The sequence below is a fragment of the Colias eurytheme genome, chromosome 5 (genome assembly GCF_061535395.1).
Source record: "Colias eurytheme isolate Ceu_HAF_F1 chromosome 5, ilColEury1 Martin Lab GWU primary, whole genome shotgun sequence".
NCBI classification, from domain to species: domain Eukaryota; kingdom Metazoa; phylum Arthropoda; class Insecta; order Lepidoptera; family Pieridae; genus Colias; species Colias eurytheme.
In genome coordinates this window covers 3,849,628-3,875,570 of record NC_142984.1, presented here as the reverse complement: position 1 = coordinate 3,875,570, position 25,943 = coordinate 3,849,628, and the positions used below count along the sequence as shown (strand labels likewise).

The 25,943-nt window shown below is 32.9% G+C and overlaps 3 protein-coding genes, 1 long non-coding RNA gene and 1 other non-coding gene across 5 annotated transcripts in view; 2 read left to right on the top strand and 3 right to left on the bottom strand.

Moving 5' to 3' along the window:
• The window catches only part of CREG (Cellular Repressor of E1A-stimulated Genes), a 188,776-nt gene that overhangs the window by 119,932 nt on the left and 42,901 nt on the right, over positions 1–25,943 (bottom strand). The gene's annotated exons all lie outside the window — the stretch shown is intronic.
• LOC149908395 (uncharacterized) lies at positions 201–3,332 on the top strand. Its single transcript, XR_016456725.1, has 3 exons — positions 201–337; positions 1,049–1,207; positions 3,047–3,332. It is a non-coding gene; the product is annotated as an uncharacterized LOC149908395 (long non-coding RNA).
• LOC149908394 (uncharacterized) lies at positions 5,486–6,443 on the bottom strand. Its single transcript, XM_090101632.1, has 2 exons — positions 6,319–6,443; positions 5,486–6,050 (listed from the first exon to the last, which is right to left on the bottom strand). Exons 1-2 carry the CDS (start codon positions 6,425–6,427, stop codon positions 5,494–5,496), a joined length of 666 nt encoding a protein of 221 aa, XP_089957758.1. The 5' UTR covers positions 6,428–6,443; the 3' UTR covers positions 5,486–5,493.
• Positions 7,877–25,930, top strand: LOC149908392 (homeobox protein rough-like). The gene is made up of 4 exons (XM_090102203.1): positions 7,877–8,171; positions 21,139–21,259; positions 23,546–23,659; positions 25,487–25,930. The coding sequence occupies exons 1-4, from the start codon at positions 7,877–7,879 to the stop codon at positions 25,587–25,589; spliced, it is 633 nt and encodes a 210-aa protein (XP_089958329.1). The 3' UTR covers positions 25,590–25,930.
• TRNAP-CGG (transfer RNA proline (anticodon CGG)) lies at positions 10,587–10,663 on the bottom strand. Its single transcript is given in 2 exon segments — positions 10,587–10,622; positions 10,627–10,663. It is a non-coding gene; the product is annotated as a tRNA-Pro (tRNA).

The window sequence follows — 25,943 nt, the reverse complement described above, 5'->3', positions numbered from 1 at the left end:
TCTACAGTATTAACAATGTAATTATATAACGGAATGAAATAATCTTTGTTAGATAATAAATCTTCGACCCGGCGGGGAACACTAATTGAATGTCCTTGGGCGATATCACTTATTTCACTGACAAGTGTCAATCTTTGAATACCAAACGTTCGGCACTGTAAAATAATATGGTTTATGTCTGCATTTTCCTGGGAACAATAGGTACAAATGTTTTCTGTAATTATTTTCATCCTATAAAGATGCGCTGGAACCAAGCAATGTCCAAACCGCAAACGGCTAATGATCGTTATAAACTTTCGACTAGTGTATCTGAAATCATTATACCAAGGTGTTGTAGGTAAGTTTCTTTGTAAATTTGCATACCATTTTCCTTTGTTTTCTGTGGTCAAATCCCAGTAATCTTGCCACATATTTTTCATTAAAGTTTTAAACTTATGATAATAATCCGTAAAAGGAACTTTGAAAGATCCTGTCAGGTCTTCATCATGCTCCTGACGTGTTGCCTCGTCTACAATTTCGTTACCAGTTATGCCACTGTGTGAGGGAACCCATACAAATTCAATATGTTTGCCAATAATTCGTAAAAAATCCTTAATCCTATACAAAATATAATTCTGTTTAAATACAAAATTGCAATTACATAAAGCAGATAACACACTTTTGGAATCTGAAACTATCAAAATATTTAAATTAATTACATTAGATTTTACATATGTCAAAGCAGCCAGAATGGCCCAACTTTCTGCTGTGAAAATACTACAACTATTTGGCATTCTGAAACATTTAGTTACTTTCATTTGTGGGTCATAAAATGCAGCCTTAACATGACAATCACTCTTAGAGCCATCGGTATATACAATGTAAAAATCAGTTTTATTGGATATATATTGTCTGAATTCAAACTTGTTATTAACAGAATCTAAATCACACTTTATATCTAGAAAATTAAGTAATGTATCATAAGGGAATTTGTAAATTGGCCATTTGTTGCTAATGTACATATCTTTTGTTAGATTTTTTACATAATTCACTATTGTTATAATTTCAGGCAAATTACCTGAGATAATTGTATTAGCCGTGATGTTGTGAGTACCAGCTGACTGTAGAATTGGATGAATGATATTATTTAGAACAATATTATTATTACAAGATAACACCTTCAAACAAAATCTCTCAGCCAGCTGTAATCGTCGAAGACACAATGGAGGTATGCAATTCTCAATTTCCATAGAATTAATAGGAGTGGTGCGCATGGCACCACTAATTATTCTCAGACCCATATTTTGTATCACATCCAATTTTCTTAATAATGTATTACTAACATTCATATAAGCTAAAGAACTATAATCAAAATGACTTCTGACTATACTTTTATATAGCATACTCAATGTTTTTGGATCAGATCCCCAAAAAGTTCCTGCTAAGCTTCTTAAGATATTTATGCCCCTCATAGCATTCTGACATATGCAATTAATATGCTTATCAAATTTCAATTTATCATCTAGTATGACACCTAGAAATTTATGTTGATTGGTACTAGGAATGATTTCATTATTATATTTAATATTTACAGTAGAGTGTGCAAAAGGATCTTTACTAAAAATTAGAACATTGCTTTTTTCCGAACTTATTTGAAGTTTTAATATGTTACTATAATAATAATGCAATTGTCTTAATGCTGTATTCATATTTTCAATAGCTATATTAAGATTTTGATTTTCACAATATAAAAGCAAGTCATCAGCAAATTGCAATATTTTAACTTCTGATGTGTCTACAAAATTAAGGATCTGAGATGTGTATAAGTTGTACAATAAAGGTGATAATGTTGCTCCCTGCATTGTCCCTTTGTTTACAGTTCTAGGTCCATGTAATTTATTGTTGTATTTTACAAATAGAGTTCTTTTATATAAAAAGTTTAAAATCCAGTTTAAAATATGTCTTGGTAATTCCAACTCTTGCAATACATTTATCAAGCTCTCAATATTAACATTATCAAATGCACCTTTAACATCTAAAAAGACACATATAACATTACTGTGACTCAATTTTGCCTTTTTAAGGTCTGATATAAGAGATACAAAGCTTTCAGAGCAACTTCTTCCTTTTCTGAATCCAAACTGTATGTCTGGTAATTTTTGCTGTGTCTCAGCAAAGTAATCTAAACGTAATTTTAACATATTTTCAAAAAGTTTGCCCAAGCATGATGACAGAGAAATAGGTCTATATGATAGAGGATTGTTCGCAGGTTTGTTTGGCTTTAAAATCGGGATTACACATTGAGTTTTCCATGAGTCTGGTATTACTAAATTTAACCAAAGTTTATTGTATATATTTAATAAAATTTCTTGCGCATTGGGGTGTAACTTTTTAATTAATAAGTATGGAATACTATCTAACCCTGGTGTTGTATCTTTCCTACTTTTAATTGAAATGTACAGTTCATTGATGGTAAATTTGCTATTGAGAAATGCATTTTTAGAGTTTTCAACAGATTTATGTAAAATGGCATATAACCTATCTTCATTTAACTGTGTTGAATCTGATATGTTATCTAAAAAGCTTGGAATCCAGTCATCATTGAAATTCCTATTATGACAAGAACCTATTCTTTTAAATCTTTTTACATAACTCCATATTTGAGAAACAGGTGTCATTCTATTAAAACTAGTACATAAGTTGTGCCATGAATTAATACTTTCCTCTTTTAATATCCTTTTCTTTTGAGCATCAAGTTTTTTATACTTAATAAAATTAGGAATACTTGGTGACTGTCTATATTCTCTAAGGGCTAACTTAGAATTTTTGACTGCATCCTCACATTTATTATTCCACCAAGGTGCAGGTTTCCTCATTACTTTTAAAGATTGTTGGGATTTTTGTTTTGGAACAGTTGACATTCTAATATCATACAAAATATTTACAAAATTATTATACAAATCAATTGGTTCTGTGTTATCTATATCTAAATTTGAAAAACAGGTTTCTGATAATTCATGATATTTAGACCAGTCTGCCTTGCTATAAATATATTTTTCATCCACAGGACGTACTTCATATATAGATGGTTTCACATTCATAACAACCATAGTTGGATAGTGATAACTACCCATTGGATCATCGTGGACATGCCATTCACACAGAGGAGCCAATGAGGGAGTGACCAGGGATAAATCGATTGCAGAAGCATTTCTATTGGGATATTGAACAGTTGTTGCCTGACCATCATTTAGAATACACATATCAAATTCATCAATAAGATTATATAAACTGTTACCTCTATTATTATTAGTCGCACATCCAAATAAAATGTGATGTGCATTTAAATCACCCATGACTAGACACGGCTTAGGAGTTTCGAGTAAGACCTTTCTCATTTTGTTGGTGGCAAATCTGTTACTATTTGGAGGAGCATATACACAAAGAATATGTAATTTACCTATAGATGTATCAATTGATATGCAAATGTTTTGAATGCTTTCATAAAATGTTGTTTGTACAATATTGTATTTTAAATTTTGTTTAATTAATATACCTACTCCATTATGCGTATTTACTGAGTTTTTATATATAAGGTTATATGGTGTAAAATTAGGAATAATACTAGTACTTTTAAGCCAGGTTTCGTTCAATAAACAAATATCTATATCATGCTCCGAGAGAAATGTTTTTAATAAGGCTTTTTTGCTTTGTAAGCTTTGTATATTAAATTGTAAAATCTTTAAATATGCATCCATTATGTTATTAAATTACTTAATAAAATATCTTTAATTGTTTTATTTGTTACTGGAGTACTGTTTTTGCTATTACCAAGCATTATGAGAGACTTGACTAATGCATTTATAATTATTTCATTATCTACAATTTGCTCAAGGTTGAGTGATTTTGAATTAGTACCAGTAGCTGTGTCAATCGGCTTAACCGGTTTATTAAGAGCTGGGAATCTTTTATCAGGGATAGTGGGTACGGTACTCACCACAGTGGCATATGATCGACTGAGGTTCATGTATTTACTTTTCTTTTCTTCTATTTTTTTTTGTTTTACTGGGCAGTCTCTCGAGATTGCTAAGTGATGACCGCTGCAGTTGATGCATATAATTTCTTCAACATCGCATTCCTTGTATGAGTGCTGTCCAGCACATGAAGAGCACATTTGAGTACCTCTACAAGCTTTTGCTGAGTGATTAAACTTAAGGCATTTATAACATTGTAACAGGGGTGGGATGTACAACTGGATCGGGTATCTGAACATTTGTATATAAGCATATTGTGGCAGTGTCGTAGTCGCAAAGGTTACTGCAATAGTACCTAATGGTGTCAGTTTTCCATCTACTTTTCTCTGGAATCGTTTTATTGAAATCACTTCCGCATCACAAGTGATAATCTTGTATATCTCTTCATTTGTTAAATCTGTGGGGACATGCCTAATGACCCCAGTGGATTCTGTTAAGTGCGCCGGCACAAATGCTTTTAATTTATTTTTTAAAAGAAATTTCTCCATTTTTAAGAAATTGTTAGCTGATACTGCTTTTTTAAATGTAACACCAAGTTTGAAAGCATTGACTCTGTGCACACCAGCAACACCTTTAACATGCTCAGTGAAAAGTTTAGTAAGCGCTATTGGATTTTTATTACCAATTTTTTCACTGTCGAGAGATTCTACGTATACTATACAGTCTGTGCTATGATTATCTGGGAACTGTCTCGTATAATTCGGTTTGGTAAAAATTTTGAAATCGAGATCTTTCTTCGTCGTAGTCAATTTTCTTTTTTTAGTTTCTTTTTCAACGGGGCTTTCGCCACCGTCAGAATCGACTCCCATGATATTTAAAATATATTTTGGTGTGTATTAATTAACTATATAAACAATTATTTACAGTATTTAAACAAAATGTTGAAAAATTTAATCGCAGAAAAAATTAAACCTCCCGCTTAATTTGACTTCCCGCCAAAAAGTGTGTCAAGTGTCAAATTTCTCAGTGCTGCCACAATAGTTAAAAAAAATTCCCTATTATATTATTGGTTATAGGAATTTTGTTCACATGCAATTGGCATTTGATACGGCTGGCTGCTCCTTCTTAAAAAACTTGTGAACGGAAAATAATACAACAATATTGGATAGTTTTTTTTTAATTCAAGATAAAACTTTTGTAACCTAACATAATTGCACAAAGTAAAGGTTATGATTAAAATCAAGAACACTGTTAAATATTTTACATTAATAATAAATTATTATGTTATCTTTCACGCTCTTTTCTGCTACAATCATAATACCCCGCAATTCAGGGAATTTTTAAGAGATTGGCAACATTATGCCATATGTCATAAATAATTTGATGACGCTATCTGTCACAATCACAGATATTATATTAACGCCATTAAAATTTAGAAGCGCGATATTTAAAAAAATATTTACTTGCCAAGTTTTGATAAATAAAATTCATAATTATGAGATTAGAGATACATATAATTACTATTTGGTTATTGTAGCTATTAAGATGTTTCAAAACCCTTTCGCTTTAAAAATTCATTAACATCATTATTTAAACTGTGTAACGTAAATTCTGAATCTTTTTCACCAGCATTAATTTTCGCATTCTCATATAAGTTGTTATTTATTGAAACTTGTAATGTATTGGGATTTTTACTTGGAATGGCCACTCCAGATAATCCACGATTTATTATTTCAACATTAATAGAATCATCATTTGGTTCACAAATGCTCGGATCGTTTATGTTAGCCTCAGGATGTAAACCAAGGTTGTTTTGTCGGGCATTTTTATTGGTGGGACTTAATTTCATTTCTTTTTCTTTTAGATCCAAATAAGGATATTTTTTCATAATAACTAGCTGTTCATATTGTCGTAAATCTTCGTCACTTAATATGTATTTAACTGGACTTTTGGGGCTAATGTGATCATAAATATTTTTACCCAAATCTTGTGTAGTGTCTTTGATTTTTCGGATCACGTTTTCTATGTTGGACGCCATTTTCTTGCTTCTATCCATTATGTTCCCATGATTTTGATGAATGTGCCAAATATTCGTGTCTAAAAAGTTTATCAGATTTGATGAACTGACTCTAAAATGCGTATATAGTACTTACCTATATATTTTATAATATTACCTAATCATTAAAATATAGGTCATATTATGATAGGACTAGGTTTCATACTTAATAGTAGACATCGTACCTTATATCCTATTTGATGATTTAAATACTCAGGCACTAAAAAAGACGGATCGCAGGTAAAAACTAATTTTTGGAAGCAACATTATGGAAAGAAATTTAAAGTATGTAATCATAATCATTCTTACCATTTGCATATCTCCGATAAGATTTCCTATGCAGAGGAAATGTATAGATAAATGTTAGACATAAAAATAACGAGATAATTATTAAAACAATGGTATTAGTACGTAGCATACTGTAATTTATTACCGACAGGTATTCACAAAGATTACGTGTGCCTCTTTGAATATTTGCATTTGACAATATGTTTGTTATGACTGGTTATGACTTATTCTTGAACACAGATTAAGTTCTTGAACGTTCAATGTGCGTTCAAAAGTTACGAATGTAGCTTAGAATAATTACACATATTCTAAGGAATGTAGGTACTACTCTTAAGACAGGTGTGTTTAATTTGATATAAGCAAGGATATAAGTAATATTGTTCTTTATGACCGATTAATAAAGCATTTGAATCGTGATTTGAATATAGGTATTATAATATAGAATATGGCTAGCAAGTAGGTATAACCACATAACTTATCGATAACTCATAAGTTCATAACATTAGTTATGTTATTGAATGTGTGAAACGAATGTTATGTACCTACGTAGGTAGCTACTATGTATAGTACCTATAATACGATAAGATGCACAAGGTAGGTATATACCTACCTTTTGTGAAACCGATAGACGTACCTACTTCTCTACATAAGATAATTTATTACGGTACCGATAAGTACACAATTATTTTAAGTAGGTACCTACGGACCTACCAAGGTTTCTAGTTACTAGTTTGAAATCCTGGATTGGATACACCATAAATTACGAAGCACTTAAATTATCTAACTTTGTTCTGCATTAGGTACAGTATAGAATTAAACTGTGGACTTAACATATTTAGGTAAACAAAAGCATAGAATACCTACTAAAAAGTTACGATGTAGGTACCTACATTAGTAAAAGTGCTAAGTAAGTAATTATTTCAATGATTCTGTCTCTCTTTACTAAAATAAATTACAGGTGAAATAACATAATATGGAAAATAGTGGTGCATACCAGCTATTTATGTACCTAATGGGTATTGGGTCGTGGTAGAGGCTCTGGATCGTAGATAACGAAGGCCCATTATTAAAATAGGTATATGGCAACTAAACTATTGTGCTTATATTTAGGTATCTAACTATATCAAAAATAATTTCTCAATAATTCTGGTCTGGTCCGTAATGAAATTTCTATACACCCTGAAAACTCTCGAATAAAAATAAAAATTTTCCGGTGATAAACTTATTTCAAAAGATGCTGTCAAGTTCCCGCCTTTTGGGTTGGAACAAAACGCCAAAAGGGCTCTCATTGGTTGCGGGGTCACCCTTTCCACTTATTTCGTGTCTGTAAGGGTAGTGGGCGGGGCTTCACTACAAGGGATAGCGCACCTGACATATTTATTGCACGTGCTTTCTGTGTCGGGATAACACGTGTATGACAGCTTTATATTTTAAAGTTATGCGTATAAAAATATCCGTATCAGTGATAGAATAATTTAAGCCTAGAAATAAAAAAGTAGAGACTTTTTCTTATTAGATTCAATTTTTAATAATTTTAATAATATTCGATCAAATGAACGAAAATTTGAAAGATTCAAACATGAGTGATAAAAAGGAGATCCAAAAAGACACCTCAATTCAGGCGCCAAGGCCGTCATCTCCGAGGAAATTTTTTGCGCGTATTTATGGACACTTAGAAGATTCGAGTGTTGCACAGGAACGTCCTCAGCGTACAGAGAGTGAATCCTCATCGGATTTGGAGATAGGGGACGTGGAGCCTAACCAGGGGAATAGATTCCAGCAGCTGTGGCCAGCGTCTCCGTTGCCAGTGTGCCCACGTCCTATTTTGCTGCCCCACCATCAACTGGCGTTTGGCGCGGGCTTAGCGGCATTTCGTAAGTATTTTAAATTATTCGTTATAAAGTGATTTAAGTAGACACATCATTCATAAATAGGTATGTTGATAATCTTTGGTCTTATAAGCAGACTGACAAAATTACCAAATATGCAGTAATATAATTGTAATTTTTACGAAATATCAATAATCGGGCTAAACGCACGAATTATTATGATGCCAAACTTTCAAAGTAAAAAAATATTGAGGTAAATATATTAGATATCTAATAATTTATGTACCCTTAGGTTTTTTTACTTAGATACGTAGACTTTAATCTCATTGATGTCTCCCAATTATTATACATGATGTGGCAATTTATTGCTCGATTTAACACTCACGAGTCACGACTCACATATTATTAGGTAGGTAGCTACTAAAATTCCCACACAAAAAAATCAAATAAAAAAGAGCGTGTGTGCCGAGCACACGTGTCAGAAGTGAAACTTCTTTGGCAAGATTCAAAAATACCAAAATCGTTGCCTCTACTCGCCGCTCTGTGATGTGAGTTGTGACGGTATTGCCATATTGCACGACTCATAATGCGAAGCATTAGAGAGTGCTTTACTATCGAAAAATTTGTTTCGCCTTGGTTCCGCAACTACTTAATTAATTACACGATTTGATTACCATACGTTATATCTCCTAAATCTGCACATCATTTTATAGATAATTTAATGAAGATTAATACCGTTACTGGGAAAAAATGATTCAATAAAATTAAACTGGAATGAAATGTAGAAATAGAAAAAATAAAATTCCCGTCGATCAACATTTTTTTTCGGTTGAGACACGATATTTTGTGTAAAACATAGTGGCATTATTTTTTACTAGCTTTCCGCCCGCGGCTTCGCCCGCGTTTTCAGAGAAAAACCCGTTCCTGTGGGATTTCCGGGATAAAACCTATCCTATGTCCTTTCTCGGGTATCAAAATATCTCTATACCAAATTTCATGCAAATTGGTTCAGTAGTTCAGGCGTGATTGAGTAACAGACAGACAGAGAGAGTTACTTTCGCATTTATAATATTAGTATGGATTAGCTGTAGATCTATGCGGGGATTGCTATCGAAAATGTTATTAAGTATCGTTTAATAGTTATCAACGAAAAACTAAAATCTTCTTTTCGGCGAAGGAATGAGCATTATGGGTCGTTCACTTTTGCATTTTCCAAACTATAGATTGGAACTATGGGTTTTCCATAATATTTAGAATTTGAAATCGAATGTTTCATTCTTTCATTAATGTGAAAAGATTAATTATGTAAGTAGGTAGGTACCCATGATACCAATAACCCAAATGTATGTATTGGCCGTCTATTTTCTATTTTATTATGTTTCATAGAGATGTGGCAATTTAATTTATCTAGTTATCTACTAAATAAATCGACCGAAACCTCATTTTTTCTGTGGGGATAATACAAAGACAAGAGAATGCCACAATTTAGACGAATTAGCCCGGAAATTGAGAGTAGCAGTAGAAACCATTAAAAACAATAAAAGGGCATTCAGACGTTTAAAAAACAACTTTTTCCGGTGATAAATAGAGCAAGTTTTTAAAAGCCAAACGAAAATCTTTTTTTATGTGATTTTATTTTTTACGGGCCCTTGAAGTTTGAACATACTTACTTACTGGGTAATTTTATCTTTTCTTGGCATTCAATTATTTTTTTATTCCATTCAAAGATCTAACAATAGTAAATGTTACGATAGTGAATTGGCCTATCTTTCAGCTTAGCACACAAAAAAAATCAAGCATCTAGGTAGGTACCTACCACAATAAGTCACACCTCCATAAATTAAAAATCTCATCGTAGCTCGGCAATAGGTGAAAATAAAAAAAACGTCATAACTCCGAAAATACAGACTGAAATAAAGACCGTAGACACGGTTTCATTTGGTTAAGAGTTCTTAATTAAAAACTATTCCGTAAAATTATAAGACCAAAGTGTGACTTTCTATTTATAAATTGCCTGTTATTTAGTATGTGACTACCTACCCTAGGCATTGTGACAACCATCCCTGACCCGGGGTTATAAGTCACATTTTTCTTAAGAGTGAAAATACAAAATATTTTACAACTGATAATATTACACAAAAATACGTTTATTTCTTTTGTAACAGAATAATTACACTATCTTTTGGTATACAAATATCATTCCTAAACAACGTATTTTGGAAGTTACATAAAAAAAGCTAAAAATGTGACTTTCATCCCCGCTCTCCCCTACTTGGACATTGAGATACTTGGACATTTAAATTAATTAAAGAAACAATCGGCCAAGTGCGAATCGGACTCACGCACCGAGAGCTCCTAACAAATCCGTTTTTAATATGTTATAACTTGAATTTATATTTTTGGTTTTATGGCATTCAAATGCTTTATAAATATAAATTTATAAAGAATAGAAAAAATTCGATCACGAGGCGGGACTCGAACCCGCATCCTTTCGCGCCATTCCGGGGCGGATGCCTTACCAACTCAGCCACTCGTGACCCGCCAGAGCAATCGAATTCATTCTATTCTTTCAGTTTTATGTGTCTGGAGGGACACACCGCGCGCAATCTTGACTAGGGGGGCAGCCCCCCTATGCAAGTGGCTTTCTGTTAGCGTAGCGTTCAATAGAATAGACTACGAATGTATGAGATTGACGTAAGATGTAGATAACGTATCTACAGCTTACGTCAATCTCATACATTCGTAGATAACGTATCTACAGCTTACGTCAATCTCATACATTCGTAGTCTATTCTATTGAACGCTACGCTAACAGAAAGCCACTTGCATAAGGGGCTGATCGAAAAAGCGTAAGACGGATGGATATCAAACATGCTCAACGTTAATAATCAAGTTTTCACTTCTGCCGGCACTCCCGGAGTGCAACCGTCTTTTTTTTTTATTTCTCACTTAAAAATGTAATTTCAATTTCTTCTTCTTACCTATATAGTTCAGGATCTATCGCCTTTTATCTCATCAAAATAAAGCTAGGTACTCACGGAAAATTAGCTTGATAGTAATCACGTGAAAAAATGGGCGAAGGATCCTGGACTATTATTATAATTTTATTTCTATCGCACTTGTAGAATAATATTCCGCATAACTGTCAAGTTTTGAATACATTTATAAACTGAGGTAGAAGCAGCATATGGTCCATTGAAAAGTTACATTTGGGGTCACATTTTTTAGAGGACGCAATTTTATTTTTTTGATGTGTAGGGGGGGTCAGTGTGAAGCTATCACCAAGTTTGTGGGGTCGCCACCCTTGTCCCACGGCCGCCATCTTGAAAATAGCGGTTGAAATGGTTTTTACGATATATCTCTTAAACTATTTATCTGATAATAAAACAATGTTAACATTATTCGTTGCAAATTAAATTCTCTACAACTTAGGTTCAGTAACTTTTTGTCGTAGAACTATAAACAAAAAAGTTATATAAGCGAAAATGTTCAGAAATTAGAGATGTTTATATTTTTCAATAAAACTTTTTTTTATAAGTTTACGAAGAAATTATATCAGACCATTTTTGTAGATTGTTTTTCGTAGAACAACTTTTATTTACAACATTTTTTCATTAAGTAAATAGCTAAGGTTTTACAGCCATCCGAAGTGAGTACTATTTTAAGTACTCTTTACTATACAGAATACGATATATTACAGGTAAATTAGCTTGGAGAAATTTTTGCATATGTAGTGGTGTGTATATTACTCAGATCTTAGAGCGCGTTTCCACTATATCGTTCTGGCCTATACAAAAATGTTTCGATATCCTAACATTACTATTTAATTTTATACTTATTCCTAGCAACACTTTTGTTTTCAATAAAAACAAGTTTTTATTTGAAAGAAAATGGTTTTGTCTTTATAAAAAAAAATATATCATTCAATTTTACGTCCTTGAGCAAACGACAAGGCGACTACCGTGAAACAATAAAATATCGTGTCTATAATAATTTGTTTCATAATTAATATTTGACCATAATAATTACGAAACAAAACAAATAAATAAATCGTCACTTGATAGTGGAAAGTGGAAACACGCACAAAACCAGAATAAACCAGTTTACGCTGTCCGCAGGTGCCACGTGCAGTCGTTTGATACCGTTAGAACATAAAGCACACATTTCATTCAAAAATTATAATTATTATGTACGTAGTTTAATTGATAAATTTTGTATATTTTGTTGATTGTTGTTATTATTTGTTATGGGGGCAAGTATCTCGCCTCGCGGCGGTGTGAAAAAAAAACTCCGGCTGAGTGGCCAGACGGCCGGAGTCTAGGGCGACTGAGTGAGGAACCTTCGGACTATCCGAGCGTTATCCAGAAGGACTGCCCGCTGTATCCCCACTGTCATGGGCTTTACCGGTAAATCCAACCTCCTTAAATATTGTTTTAAGGAGGCAGGAACCAGCCCATTGGTGGACACAACTATAGGGATTATCTCGTTTGTTATTATTTTATTATTTGTTATTATTGTTATAATATTTGTTGAAGTGAATTACATGTCCCGCAGCCGGAAGCCCCAAATGAAAACTCAGATGTACTTAAAAACTACATTTAATAGCTAAAATGAGACTTTTACACCCATGTCTGCACGATGCAGACCGGAGTTAAAGAATGAATTTATACAGTTTAATAATTATAAAGACGTAAGCTTGGATGCTAACTAAGGGAAATCGCATCCACATTCTATTCCGTGCGAACGGCGTATTCAGCAGTTTTGTATGAAGGCAGGGCCATAACTAGTGTTTAATTTGTGTGTAAGTGTTGTAACTTTATATTGTTAATTCAAAATGGCTCCAGTGTTAAAACATGGTCGAGGCAAGCCTTTGACTTCTCAAACTAAAGAATTAAACTTTAAATGTCGTTTCTTTTTCAGGTTAGTAAATTTTTCATTTTAGTAACATTGTTAATGTAAAAGTTATATGTATGTTAAATGTGCAAATATTAAAATAAAGTCTCATCTTTTTCAGAGGAGAAACACATATAGTTTAATTTAAAATCCCTTATATAGTTATATAAAATAAAAACTAAAAATAAAATGTTGTTTTATTTTATTTGCTGACCATACACTACTACAAACGCAAAAATTTCTCCAAGCTAATTTACCTGTATGTGTGTACTAATAATAATTTGTCACCAGTAATTATTTTATTTTTGTTATAATAATATTTTTAATAATTAATTTTACAATATTATTAATAATTAATTATTGAATCTTTTCCCCACAACCCAGGAGGTAGAGTCTGGAAGTGCGTTTTTTTTTACGTCGAAAAGCAGGGCTGAAATGTTCTGCAGTGTGCTTCCATTGTTGTGGAGTCCGGGAAAAGAGCCAATAGCCAATTTATTATGTATAGTTACTACTGAAAAATAGTACTCACTTCTGAGCGCTATAAAACCTTAGCTATTGACGTAATGAAAAAATGTTGTATAATATAAAAGTTGTTCCTCGAAAAACAATCTACAAAAATAGTCTTATATCATTTATTCGTAAAATGATAAAAAAAAGTTTTATTGAAAAATATAAATAGCTCTAATTTCTGAACATTTTCGCTTATAACTTTTTTATTTATAGTTCTACGACAAAAAGTTACTGAATCAAAGTTGTAGAGAATTTAATTTGCAACAAATAATGTTAAAATTGTTTTATTATCAGATAAATAGTTTAAGAGATATATCGTTAAAACCATTTCAACCGCTATTTTCAAGATGGCGGCCATGGGACAAGGGTGGCGACCCCACAAACTTGGTTTTAGCTTTACACTGACCCCCCCTACACATCAAAAAAATAAAATTGCGTCCTCTAAAAAACTCAAGGTCAGGCCTAAAAAATGTAACATTTCAATGGATCAATAGGTACGCGTAAAAAATACTTACTAGGTTCCTAATAAAAATATGCAATGTTAATTTTTTTCCTAAAGATAATAAAAAGGCTTGCACTTTTGGATTTTCCAAACTTTTTAAATTGCTTTTTAAACAATTTTGCCCTATTTAGCCGGGTGGGAATTTTGTAACTAGGTATATATTTATTTACTGGATCAACTGTAGGGTAGGTACTGGGTATTGGAAATTTATTGGAATTGAAAATATCGCTTAAAAACTTCAAATCGTAGCAAAGATACAAATAGGTCTAGGCAATTTTTGAAGTAGGTATTTTTTTCTACTTTAGAACATAAGTTTAACATTAACAGTCGCATTAGTCGCATAAATGTTTAAAAAAAATTACCACCTGACTCTTCTAGAAACAAGTAGGTAGTTTAATGTATTTATAGAGCACGCATAGTTATTTTCTTTTAAAGTTGATAGCCATTTATCCCATGGCCAAAAAAATATCGTTGAAACAGTAGGTATGATTAAAAAAACTGTTTTATTAAATGAGTCTGTATCACCCTTAGAGCATTTAATGCTCTAAAGTCTAAGGTATCACCCTGTGGTATCACCTGATAATAATTTAAAACTAAGGAGAGTCCCTCATGTTTATCTGCCATTAATGATACCTACTACCTTAGCCTAGGTACTACAGTCGGATTTATTATTTTTTCTTCATTCTATCCTATACTATCATTTCACAATTTATGAATTGCGAGCAAAGTAGTAGGTAGGTAATATAATAGGGGAGGTTCTGGACAGAAACGATATATGGTAGAGCAGCATGTTTAACAATTCACAAGGAGCTATTACTTACTTCGTAAAAGAAGTTTAGTTGTAGGAACATGGTTCAGAAATCCTTATTGGTTTACCCACCTTGAAAAAATTGGTTGTCTGTAAAGTCGGTTTACTGACGATAGTTGAACGTGACAACGTCCGATTGTGCTTCTTTGTCGCTCGTTCCGCGCTCTCGCTTGCACTTCAAGCCTTACATGGAACGCCTCAGAGCGAGGTAACGCCGCATGAGTCATGTTTTTTCGTGCGTGCAGCCGGCTCTATCGAATTATAAGACGTTGTCACGTCAAAAAATCTTTTAATATGAGCAATATAAAATACAAAATATAAAGTAAAACTATATCTATTTTTAACTTCAAAGAGAAGATGTTCTATGATAAAAATAAGTACCTATCTACCTATATTTGTAAGACGGACATCCCGATCTACAAAGAGACTGGAATGGAAGGGGTATCTGTGAAATCGTGAAAATAAAATATCGCTAGAAAAATACTTTGAAAAACATAATAGAGCGAGATGTAGATAAAACCTCTCCGCTCTTAATCCCCGCTCACTGGACGTTCTTTATGAATATTTGAGGAAAATATCTATTCAATGTGTCCCGTACAATAATGCTTATTTCACAGTGGGAAATAAGATATTCTTATTTGCATATATTATAAGCGTTTAAGAGTGGCGGCTTAGCGATTGGAATCCTCCATTGAAGTCCGATAGATATTATTCTTTATTCGAGATCTTTCTATGATAGGCAAGTTGTTTACCACCTTCCTAACTGAAACTGAATTCCCCTAGTTTTGTGAAGATAACAATTGTCGAATATAGCCAATGAACTCAATTTATTAGTTCGGGTACAGGTGCGGCGATGGAAGTCAGGGTTTAGTTTAGGAATCCTGTTCAAATGGAAAATTCTAAACGAGTTGAAAAATAAGTAGGTACTAGTAAAATAATCATCAAGTGAACTAAAACTTTATCCAATGATGATTAATCATTAATGATAAAATCTATTCAGAAAGTAAAAAATAAAAATACAATCGAATTTTATTCACCGTCAATCTTATTAGAATGACAATTATTGTTGTTAGAATCTTTTTGCCTGAAAATAGAATCATAATGGTTAGTCGCGTCGTTTAAAAGTGTCTCGAGAGTTTATGTTTGCAGATGCGGAAGGTACTCGGAGCCTGCGAGGCCTGATGCGATTACCACACCACGAATGGCTGGCCGGCTATACCGACGAGCTGTGTCCTCATTCTGAATCACTCTTGTGTGAAAATTGCCGGCAATTCTGCTACACCGCGATAAAATCCATTGTTCAACTCTTATAACTATTACGGAACAACGGTCCGTGAAACTGAATAATGAAAATTATGTCTGGCGAAAATTATGTGAAAACATAAATGAAACATTTTCGTTGTGTAGGATCTCTTTCAATTGTTTCGTTAATTATATTAGATTGATAATAGACGTCGAATTTGTATGATGAGCTTTAGTTTATGGACTTAGTTACTACTGAAAACATTATCTACCTAAATTTTTAAATGTGGGTACCTACCTTATGTAGGTGAATTATATTTATTTTCAGAATCAATCTACAACAGGGATTTGATCAATCGTGGTTTAAATGATACTCAATTCCTATACTTACGTACTAATAATAAAAGTATCAAAATTTATTTACTTAAATAAATTAAGTATCAGTACCTACTTATATTATTTAAGTTAATTAAAAAAACGGACCTTCCCATAAAGATTAATCTCTTCATTTTGTATGCCTTCATACAGATTCTTTAAATTCGCTCCCAATTTAAATAACATAGATAATAATTTCGGTCATCACAATTCAAAATACTGTAATAAAAATTAAACTGATTGGTTGAGTTGTGTGGGAGAGCGCACGTGCGCCGTGCTCGCTCCTTTGGAAACATAACATTGTGATTTGTATTAGCTTAGTGCTAAGCCGCAATCCGTAAATTGTATCGCACTCGTTTACATCGTATTTAAGCAGATTGCCATATCGTAGTGCTCACTCGAATATAACTTATGTTACGATTAGCAAATAAGTAAACATAAGGAATTATAATCAGTATCTTTTGCTTCTTGTTAGCCTTGAATTCGCTTATTTCTGAATTTATGACAGCTATACATTGATACCCTCGCACTTATGGGAACGTTACATTTAGAATTATGAGCTACACTGCAATCCGAATTTTTATCGCACTCGTTTACGTAATGCCTTTCTTGTTCTGAAATTTGTGTACCTATCGTTGAATTTGAGACCTAAAAAGTCATTGGTAGAGAGAGGTAGAGCATATACAATACCGGAACTTTTTTATGTTATTCATAGATATCAATGCAATGAATAGGTACTACACGCTAGTACATACCTATTGATGCCAATATACATTCAAATCGTAGACTATATCAGCTTCAATTGAAAATTAATGAAGCAACCGTTCTTCGCAATATCAATTTCTTCGCAATCCTATTGAAAATAATAAAAAATAAATAGAGGGAAATCAGGTGTTCTTTAATCTCCACGAGGAATGGTCGAATAAATTTGTAATTAGGGGATCTGTAATGAATATTAAAGGGAGCAACCCCCTAATATCTTCGTTCTATTATTGTATTGTTAGTATTGTTGATTAATCACGATTTTTATAGCATCACAAAACAAACATTTAGAGGGTGCGATATAATAGAAATCTCAAACGCATAATCGTCAAGTTGTTTTAATTTTGTGACTAAATACATTTTTCATGATAAAATTAGGCTATTGGCACACCCCGGACACTTCATACAAAATGATCGTTTTGACAGTCACACCGTAGAGACTGCAAATGTGTGTGTTAACGCTTTATGGTTGGCACATTTGTGACTAGCGTAAAAAAAAAATCGCGTTTTTCTGATGAAATACATCCGAAAACAGCACAATATCTAACCATTTTCTACGAAAAACGATAATCACAAATCCAAAATAATAAAATTACTTTAAGTCAATTTGATAAATGTTGTCAATCTTGAATCTTCGTTGCGTATCGTCCTTGCAGAAAAATATGGCCCATTTTATGTCTGATCACGCGGGGGTGAGGTAAGTTTAATTTTGGCGGGAGGCGGAGAGTGTCCGTTCTGTAGCGTTTAGCTACTACATATTATGTATTCTGTGCTATTGGCCAATCTCTATGAACTGACATGGTAGGTAAAACCTAAAATACAATAATATGCGTTAAGTCAGTATTATTCCCAAATATGTAATATTTTCATTTTTTGTCTTTTGTATTATTATTTTGTGCATACTTATAGGTATCTCCTCTTCCGAGGTAAAAAAAAAATCACATACACATTTAATTCTTTTTTAATTTCCAAATCAAAACGTCATCATTATCACGTCACGCCGGGGCCGATGGAGTGCGTGATGATTTAAAGCGACAGCACTCGGCAGATTATACCCCTATTGTGGCTCAATTACACACAAGTGGTGAGACACCACAGCTGACAGTTCTCAGTGAACATTTTAAATAGCTTTATTAGTTGTTATTAGTTTACCACACACGATTTTAAATTAGAAGTTACACTGGGTTAATCGATAATGAGTTTTGTTCGCTTCGCTTCTGGCATCGCCTGGGCTGGATTCGCAAAATATAATGTACCTATTCTATGACATTCACAAATAATTATGTACCTATTGTCGCTTTCATAATCAAAGATATTATTTTCTTAATGGGAAGAATATAAAACGTTAAATACACATTTTTATTGTGCTTTTATTTCCTCTTATAAGATTATTTCTTCGAAATATTTCGTTTCTTTTGTTTGCTACCATTAAGCGAATGGGCGGTTATATTCATTCAAACAATAAGATAACTGAGCAGTTCCTCACGCACAATCCCTATTTACTAACGACATGGAACATGCTATTTCCTTGTTTTTTTGTAATAAATTAAGAAGCATTTTTGGAAACAATTTGCTTAGATTCTTATACTGTTTACTGGACTGTGTACCTACCTAGTGTATGTATACTGTAAAGGTATGTAGGTAAGTCCTATTGGTACGTGGTAACGGTAGCCTTTTAGCTGTTTAGAGTCAAATGTTTTCTTATTCATTACATAAAGCACATATCGCAGTGGCCCGTTCCTATAGACTATAGAGTATAGTAGATTTTAGGACTATTTGCCATTGGATAACTTAATTAAATCAAATAAATAAAGGCTCTAAGTACTACTATTCGCCACACTTAATATTTTGGTCGCTTCATAACTTCATCCAATTTTTTATTCGAATGGACACTACCTACTTTACTCACTATTCAATATATTCATTGAGGTTAAAATGAGCTCATATAAAGTAACGTGCAAAACTCGTAAAGTGCGTTGAATCGTAAATCATTGCAAATGAGCCGACAGACGCGCATGAGGCTTCACCGGTTGCGACAGTTGCACGATAGAGATTTCCGTATACAGTGTAGTGTAGTGGTTAGCTTCCTCTGCATCTAATAATTATTTAATTGGTGGTGACAAAACAATAAATATAAGTGATTATTAAGTTAAGTGAGAGTCTTGCGGTTATGCTATTTAGCGTTTTTTGAAGACACACAGTATTAAATTGGTATTTTTTATTCACAAAAGTCGAAACCGCATCTTGATTTTCTAATTATTTATTTATTTGTTTTTCCGTCGAAAAATAGACATCAGACCTCATACAGTAAAGATATATTCCATTTCCAATATATTTATTTTAATCACAAAATCACTTACATAAATCATAAATATTAAAATAGATATCCATAAATACAAATCAAGCTATCCTTATAATATTGCCCTTTTAACGAGGAAATTTAAGTATCGTATTTCATTATTAACGGTTATATCCTATGAATCACCACAAGGCTTCAAAATATTTCCGGCATCCGGGACAATATGGTGCGAATCGGAGCTCTTACAAGTATTTTTTATTACAAAATCACTTCCCACTGATTGCAGGAACCACAAAGAAACCTTATTATTGTCGTTTGCGATTAACTTATGCTTTGTAGTTGACCCTTAGGTCTTTGCCACATGTTGGTTAAATGCTTTAATGATAATCTGTGGTTTTATGTAAAAGTTTAATAATCTATACTAATATTATAAAGAGGACAAGTTTGTAAGTATGTATGTAAGTATGTATGTATGTATGTATGGTTTTCACGCAAAAACTACTGGACCGATTTCAAAAATTCTTTCACCATTAGAAAGCTGCATCTTTACTGAGCAACATAGGCTATATTGCATTTTCAAAAAAATTAGAGATCCTTACCAAAAATGCAATAATGTAACCCAAGGTGTAAAAAAATCCTCAATAAAACTTCTGTCATCGCGTGCGCTGCGGAATCTATTGAAGATAGAACAAAAAAATGTTCTACGGTATTATAGAATGGATCAATATCTACAAGAAAGTCCGCGATACCATATGTCCATCTTCAATAGTTATGTTACTACAACAACTTTTTTACGTTTTCAAAGTAAATAAAAGTGCCGACAGTAATCAAACCATGTTATCCATACACATATATTAATCCTTATCCCATTAAATGATGTTTTATTATAGACTGTTTCAATACCAGCAAAATACTTTTTAAATGAAAAGAATTGGATATTCCATTCAAAAGATATAACGAATTTTTAAAAGTGTCAATCTACAGAAAATAGTAGGTATACTGTTCGAGCAGGCCGTAGTGCGGGGGTCACGGAGGAATTCTACCAATATGCGTCTTGACGGAACACAGTGGGGTTTTGGTCGGTAGGAATCCGACATAACCCACGGCCCCACGGGACGGGGTAAAGGTGATTTTCATGTGATTAAAAATTAAACCTATAGTCCGACCTATATAGTAGACTTTTCACTGTAACGATATCGCTATCTATGCGGGTGAAACCGCAGGGCAGTGCTAGTCTTATATATAAAATTCTCGTGGCACAATGTTAGTCTGCATACTCCTCCGAAACGGGTGGACCGATTCTCATGAAATTTTCTGTGCATATCGGGTAAGTCTGAGAATCGGCCAACATCTATTTTTCATATGTACCACGGGCGAAGCCGGGGCGGACCGCTAGTTATGATATATAGTTCTGACATTTTAACTTGTAGGTAATTTCAGATGAATCGATATACCTACTTAATACCTATATGTACTTATACCAACGATAGACCAGTTAGTCACGAAAAAAATTGACCATTGATCGATGCTTAGTGAAATAGAAATAAGGAAGAAGTTGCGGGTGGAAAACCAGCACCTCATGTGCAATTTACTAAATAAGATTTTGTTTTCTTAATTTTAGTAGCGCGTAGAAGACGAAAAGAGAGTCGACCACGGCGGCAGCGGACCACCTTCTCAGCGCACCAAACACTTCGACTAGAACTAGAGTACGCTAGAGGCGAATATGTTGCTCGTGCGAGACGGTAAATTATATTTTAATTAAATAGCATATTTTATAGGAATATTTGATACCATTGATTGCGAATGGTGTAGTAATAGATACTATTTTTAGGCAGATATAAAATCAAGCAGTAGGGTCAGGGAGGAAACAGTGACTCAGGCGGCTACAGTGACTCATTACTAGTTCGGCTAGAATAAGACGTACATAGTTGTTGTCTACCTCCCTCGTTTGAAGCTAACGGTCCTCGGACTTGTACAAACCAATCAGCCGGCGTCTCAAGTGCCGAACAGTGGTGCCACCACGTGTTTTTGTTTTAGTGCTCACAAAATTATATTTTTAACGTAAGTTTGATTGATTTTAATATCTAAAGTATATAATAAATGTTGTAATCATTTTTTCTGTCTTATAGTTATGTTTATGCAGATTGCCTTTGTATGTTTAATTCAGTTTATTGATTGATTTTTCGATCCATTTGAATATGAAATAATCAAAATGACGGAGTTGTGTACAGTGACTCAATTTGAAACGGTACACAGTGACTCGTGAGCCACTGTGTACCTACTTCAGTTTATAGTATGCAGTTCTATGTTTTCCTTTTGATTTTTTAGGTAATTTGTTTAATTATTATATTTTGTTGATAGAATACCACGGCAAAAATCTGCAGAACGTAAAATTGGAAAAGCAACACAAGAAAACATTAAAGAAGGGTGGTTATTAATAAGAAATGGAGACTCGATAAGACAAGCATCTAAGAAGGTCGGTGTTGCATTTGCTACCCTTAAAAGATATTATTGGAAGACAAAAAACTGTGAAACTCTTGACGATCAACAGTTGGAGCCCTAACGAACCTATAAATTTCAAGACAAATGAATCTACTGAACCACTTACATTATGTGTCTTGGAAGAGCCAATATTTTTCAAAGAAACTGTAGAAGACAACCAACCGAATGCAAACATTATCTCAGAAAACCTATTTCCAGCCTTCATCAACATGCCATGGACTTCATCCATTAACATACCCTCCACTTCGCTTATCGACACACCATTGACTTCATAATATAATAACATACCACAGAGTTCATTCGTCAACATACCACCGATCTCATCCTCACAAGTTTCTTTTAAAAGTCCGTTTGAATTCAGAGATCCAATAAAAGCCAAACCTAGATAAAATAACAGAAAACGTAGGAATCCTAGACGCAGGCTAATTGCTACTGAATACTGATACATCTGAAAATTTGTTTTTGGAACAAGAAAATATGACGCAAAGAAAAGTAAAATTACTCGAATAATAAGAGCAGCAGCGATGAAGAAATGGAAAATGAAGAAGTATTATTACAAGATTCGGATGATGACATGGAATGGCCAACAGATAACAATCATGGATATGAAAATGACGCTGACACTGATAACGAAAACATTATTTTAACGGATGAAGATTTAAAGAAACCTTTACCTCATTCACCTCGAGAAGGCGAATATGTTATTGTCCAATTAGCTACCAAAAAACAGAGATATATGGGAAAAGTGTTAGAGGAACGAAATGAGAACATGGAATTTTACATATCATTTTTGAGGCGAAAGCCTGGTACTGACTATTGATAAGTTTATTATGCCAAATAAGCCCGATCTGTCTATTGTAAAAGAGGACGATTTAAAATTTATTCTACCTAAACCGTTAATGATTGGAACAGCTTCGAGACTATTTTATTATTTTTCAATCGATTTTAATTTTATTACTGTGAATTAGTTGACGATGATTAGATATTAGATGTTTTTTTTTTTGTGAAATTTTTTAATGTTTTTTATTTTATTTTATTCTAAGACTGATGATATTAATTCATATATTGAAGTTCCTACATTTGCATTAGTCATTTTATGAAAGATAATAAAGAATTTTGATTAAGTATATCTTTTTTATTTTCACTGAGCCACTGTATACTATTAGAGTCACTGTGTACTACACTATTGAGTCACTGTATACATCCACCGGTACACAGTGACTCAAATCTATTTTTTTATATTTTATTTTTTAGTTTAATTAATTTAAAGTATAATGAAAATATAATGACACAATTGTGAAATGTAGTAACCTGACTTCAAGATCTAAAAAAATCACTTTGATTATATATTATTTACTATATTTTTGAGCGTATCGAAAAAATCCGAGTCACTGTTTCCTCCCTGACCCTACCTTAATCTTCACTATTCGGAAAAGTCAAAGAAGAAAATTATTTTGGTGATATAGAAAATAGATATAGATCTGTTCAACGCAATATTTCACTACGTGATTATTTATTTATTACAGCTGTGAATTAGCGTCGGCATTATCACTTAGTGAAACGCAAGTCAAAATCTGGTTTCAAAACAGAAGAGCTAAAGATAAGAGAATTGAAAAGGCTCATCTTGATCAACAATACAGGTATGTACAGGTAAATTAGCTTGGAGAAATTTTTGCGTTTGTAGTAGTGTATGGTCAGCAAATAAAATAAAACAACATTTTATTTTTAGTTTTTATTTTATACAGGGTTACTTGTAAAACACCAGCAACCTCGCAGGACAAGATAGCTAACATCATAAATAACAACATTTGTTCTACGACTTTTGGCATAACGCAATAAATTATTTTTAAATGATTTTTTAAACTTTTATTGTACTCTCCTTACATTTGTAAGTCTATGTTCTATTAATTATCGGATGGACGACGCGACGCCCCCTTCCCCCTCTCGTTCGCTTTTTGTTTACGTAATTTTTGGGAGGCGTAGAGTTTATAATATTCAGACGGAAAATTAAATGAATATTTATTTTTGTATGAAAATAAAATCTAACAAATTATCAAAAGTCGAAATGTTGTTACTTATGATGTTAGCTATCTTGTCCTGCGAGGTTGCCGGTGTTTTACAAGTAACCCTGTATATATAAGGGATTTTAAATTAAACTATATGTGTTTCTCCTCTGAAAAAGATGAGACTTTATTTTAATATTTGCACATTTAACATACATATAACTTTTACATTAACAATGTTACTAAAATGAAAAATTTACTAACCTGAAAAAGAAACGACATTTAAAGTTTAATTCTTTAGTTTGAGAAGTCAAAGGCTTGCCTCGACCATGTTTTAACACTGGAGCCATATTGAATTAACAATATAAAGTTACAACACTTACACACAAATTAAACACTAGTTATGGCCCTGCCTTCATACAAAACTGCTGAATACGCCGTTCGCACGGGAATAGAATGTGGATGCGATTTCCCTTATAGCATCCAAGCTTACGTCTTTATAATTATTAAACTGTATAAATTCATTCTTTAACTCTGGTCTGCATCGTGCAGACATGGGTGTAAAAGTCTCATTTTAGCTATTAAATGTAGTTTTTAAGTACATCTGAGTTTTCATTTGGGGCCTCCGGCTGCGGGACATGTAATTCACTTCAACAAATATTATAACAATAATAACAAATAATAACAACAATCAACAAATACAAAATTTATCAATTAAACTACGTACATAATAATTATAATTTTTGAATGAAATGTGCTTTATGTTCTAACGCTACCAAACGACTGCACGTGGCACCTGCGGACAGCGTAAACTGGTTTATTCTGGTTTTGTGCGTGTTTCCACTTTCCACTATCAAGTGACGATTTATTTATTTGTTTTGTTTCGTAATTATTATGGTCAAATATTAATTATGAAACAAATTATTATGGACACGATATTTTATTGTTTCACGGTAGTCGCCTTGTCGTTTGCTCAAGGACGTAAAATTGAATGATATATTTTTTTTTATAAAGTCAAAACCATTTTCTTTCAAATAAAAACTTGTTTTTATTGAAAACAAAAGTGTTGCTAGGAATAAGTATAAAGTTAAATAGTAATGTTAGGATATCGAAACATTTTTGTATAGGCCAGAACGATATAGTGGAAACGCGCTCTAAGATCTGAGTAATATACACACCACTACATATGCAAAAATTTCTCCAAGCTAATTTACCTGTAAAAGCTATTGATACAAGTGTTTTGAGTTAAATAATTATTAAAAAAACATATCTGTGATAACTACTAAGGTATAAATAGAGTTACTATATTTCAAGATAAATTAAAAGCGTCCTACGATGACCTAAAAAAAACCATATAAATGTACTAATACAGATTCTTTTCAAACGAAAATACAAGTAAGAGAACAAGTAGTTTCTACCAGAAATTACAATTTCTTTAGATCTCAAACTTTTTTATACTTTCAGACAATTAGCAGCAGCATCAGGTTTCTTCCCCACAATGCTACCATCGTACCCGCCTCCACCGTGCCCGTGTTTGCCAGTGCAACCGCCACATAACGATAAATAATTTTACCAAATACATATATGTATAAACAAGCAAAACATCAGTTGCTATATGAGAAATTGTTTATGAAACACGTCCTATTTGCCCTAACAAGAGAATTTTGTTGCGTAGGAACATAATTGACGTACTAAAAAAAAACACTCACAATTTCCTATTAAATAATCTTCAAAAATGACAACCAACATTGAATTAAATGTTCAAATTAACACCTTCTTTCGTCACAGTAATGTTCAAAGTCTATTATTACGCTTGTTAAAAATGTCTGCCTAATAAACGCATAGACAGAGTTTTGCTTCAGACAATTTTTGAGTCTAGTCGTTTATTGTATCAGTTTGAAACAGAAAATTCGAGTGCAGA

Excerpts from the sequence above, each read along its gene's own strand:
- LOC149908394 (XM_090101632.1), bottom strand. The coding sequence starts at position 6,427 with ATGCTACGTACTAATACCATTGTTTTAATAATTATCTCGTTATTTTTA. Across the intron at positions 6,051-6,318 it reads TTATCGGAGATATGCAAATG|ACACGAATATTTGGCACATT; the intron begins GTAAGAATGATT and ends TAAACTTTTTAG.
- LOC149908392 (XM_090102203.1), top strand. The coding sequence starts at position 7,877 with ATGAGTGATAAAAAGGAGATCCAAAAAGACACCTCAATTCAGGCGCCA. Across the intron at positions 8,172-21,138 it reads CGCGGGCTTAGCGGCATTTC|TAGCGCGTAGAAGACGAAAA; the intron begins GTAAGTATTTTA and ends TCTTAATTTTAG. Across the intron at positions 21,260-23,545 it reads TATGTTGCTCGTGCGAGACG|CTGTGAATTAGCGTCGGCAT; the intron begins GTAAATTATATT and ends TATTTATTACAG.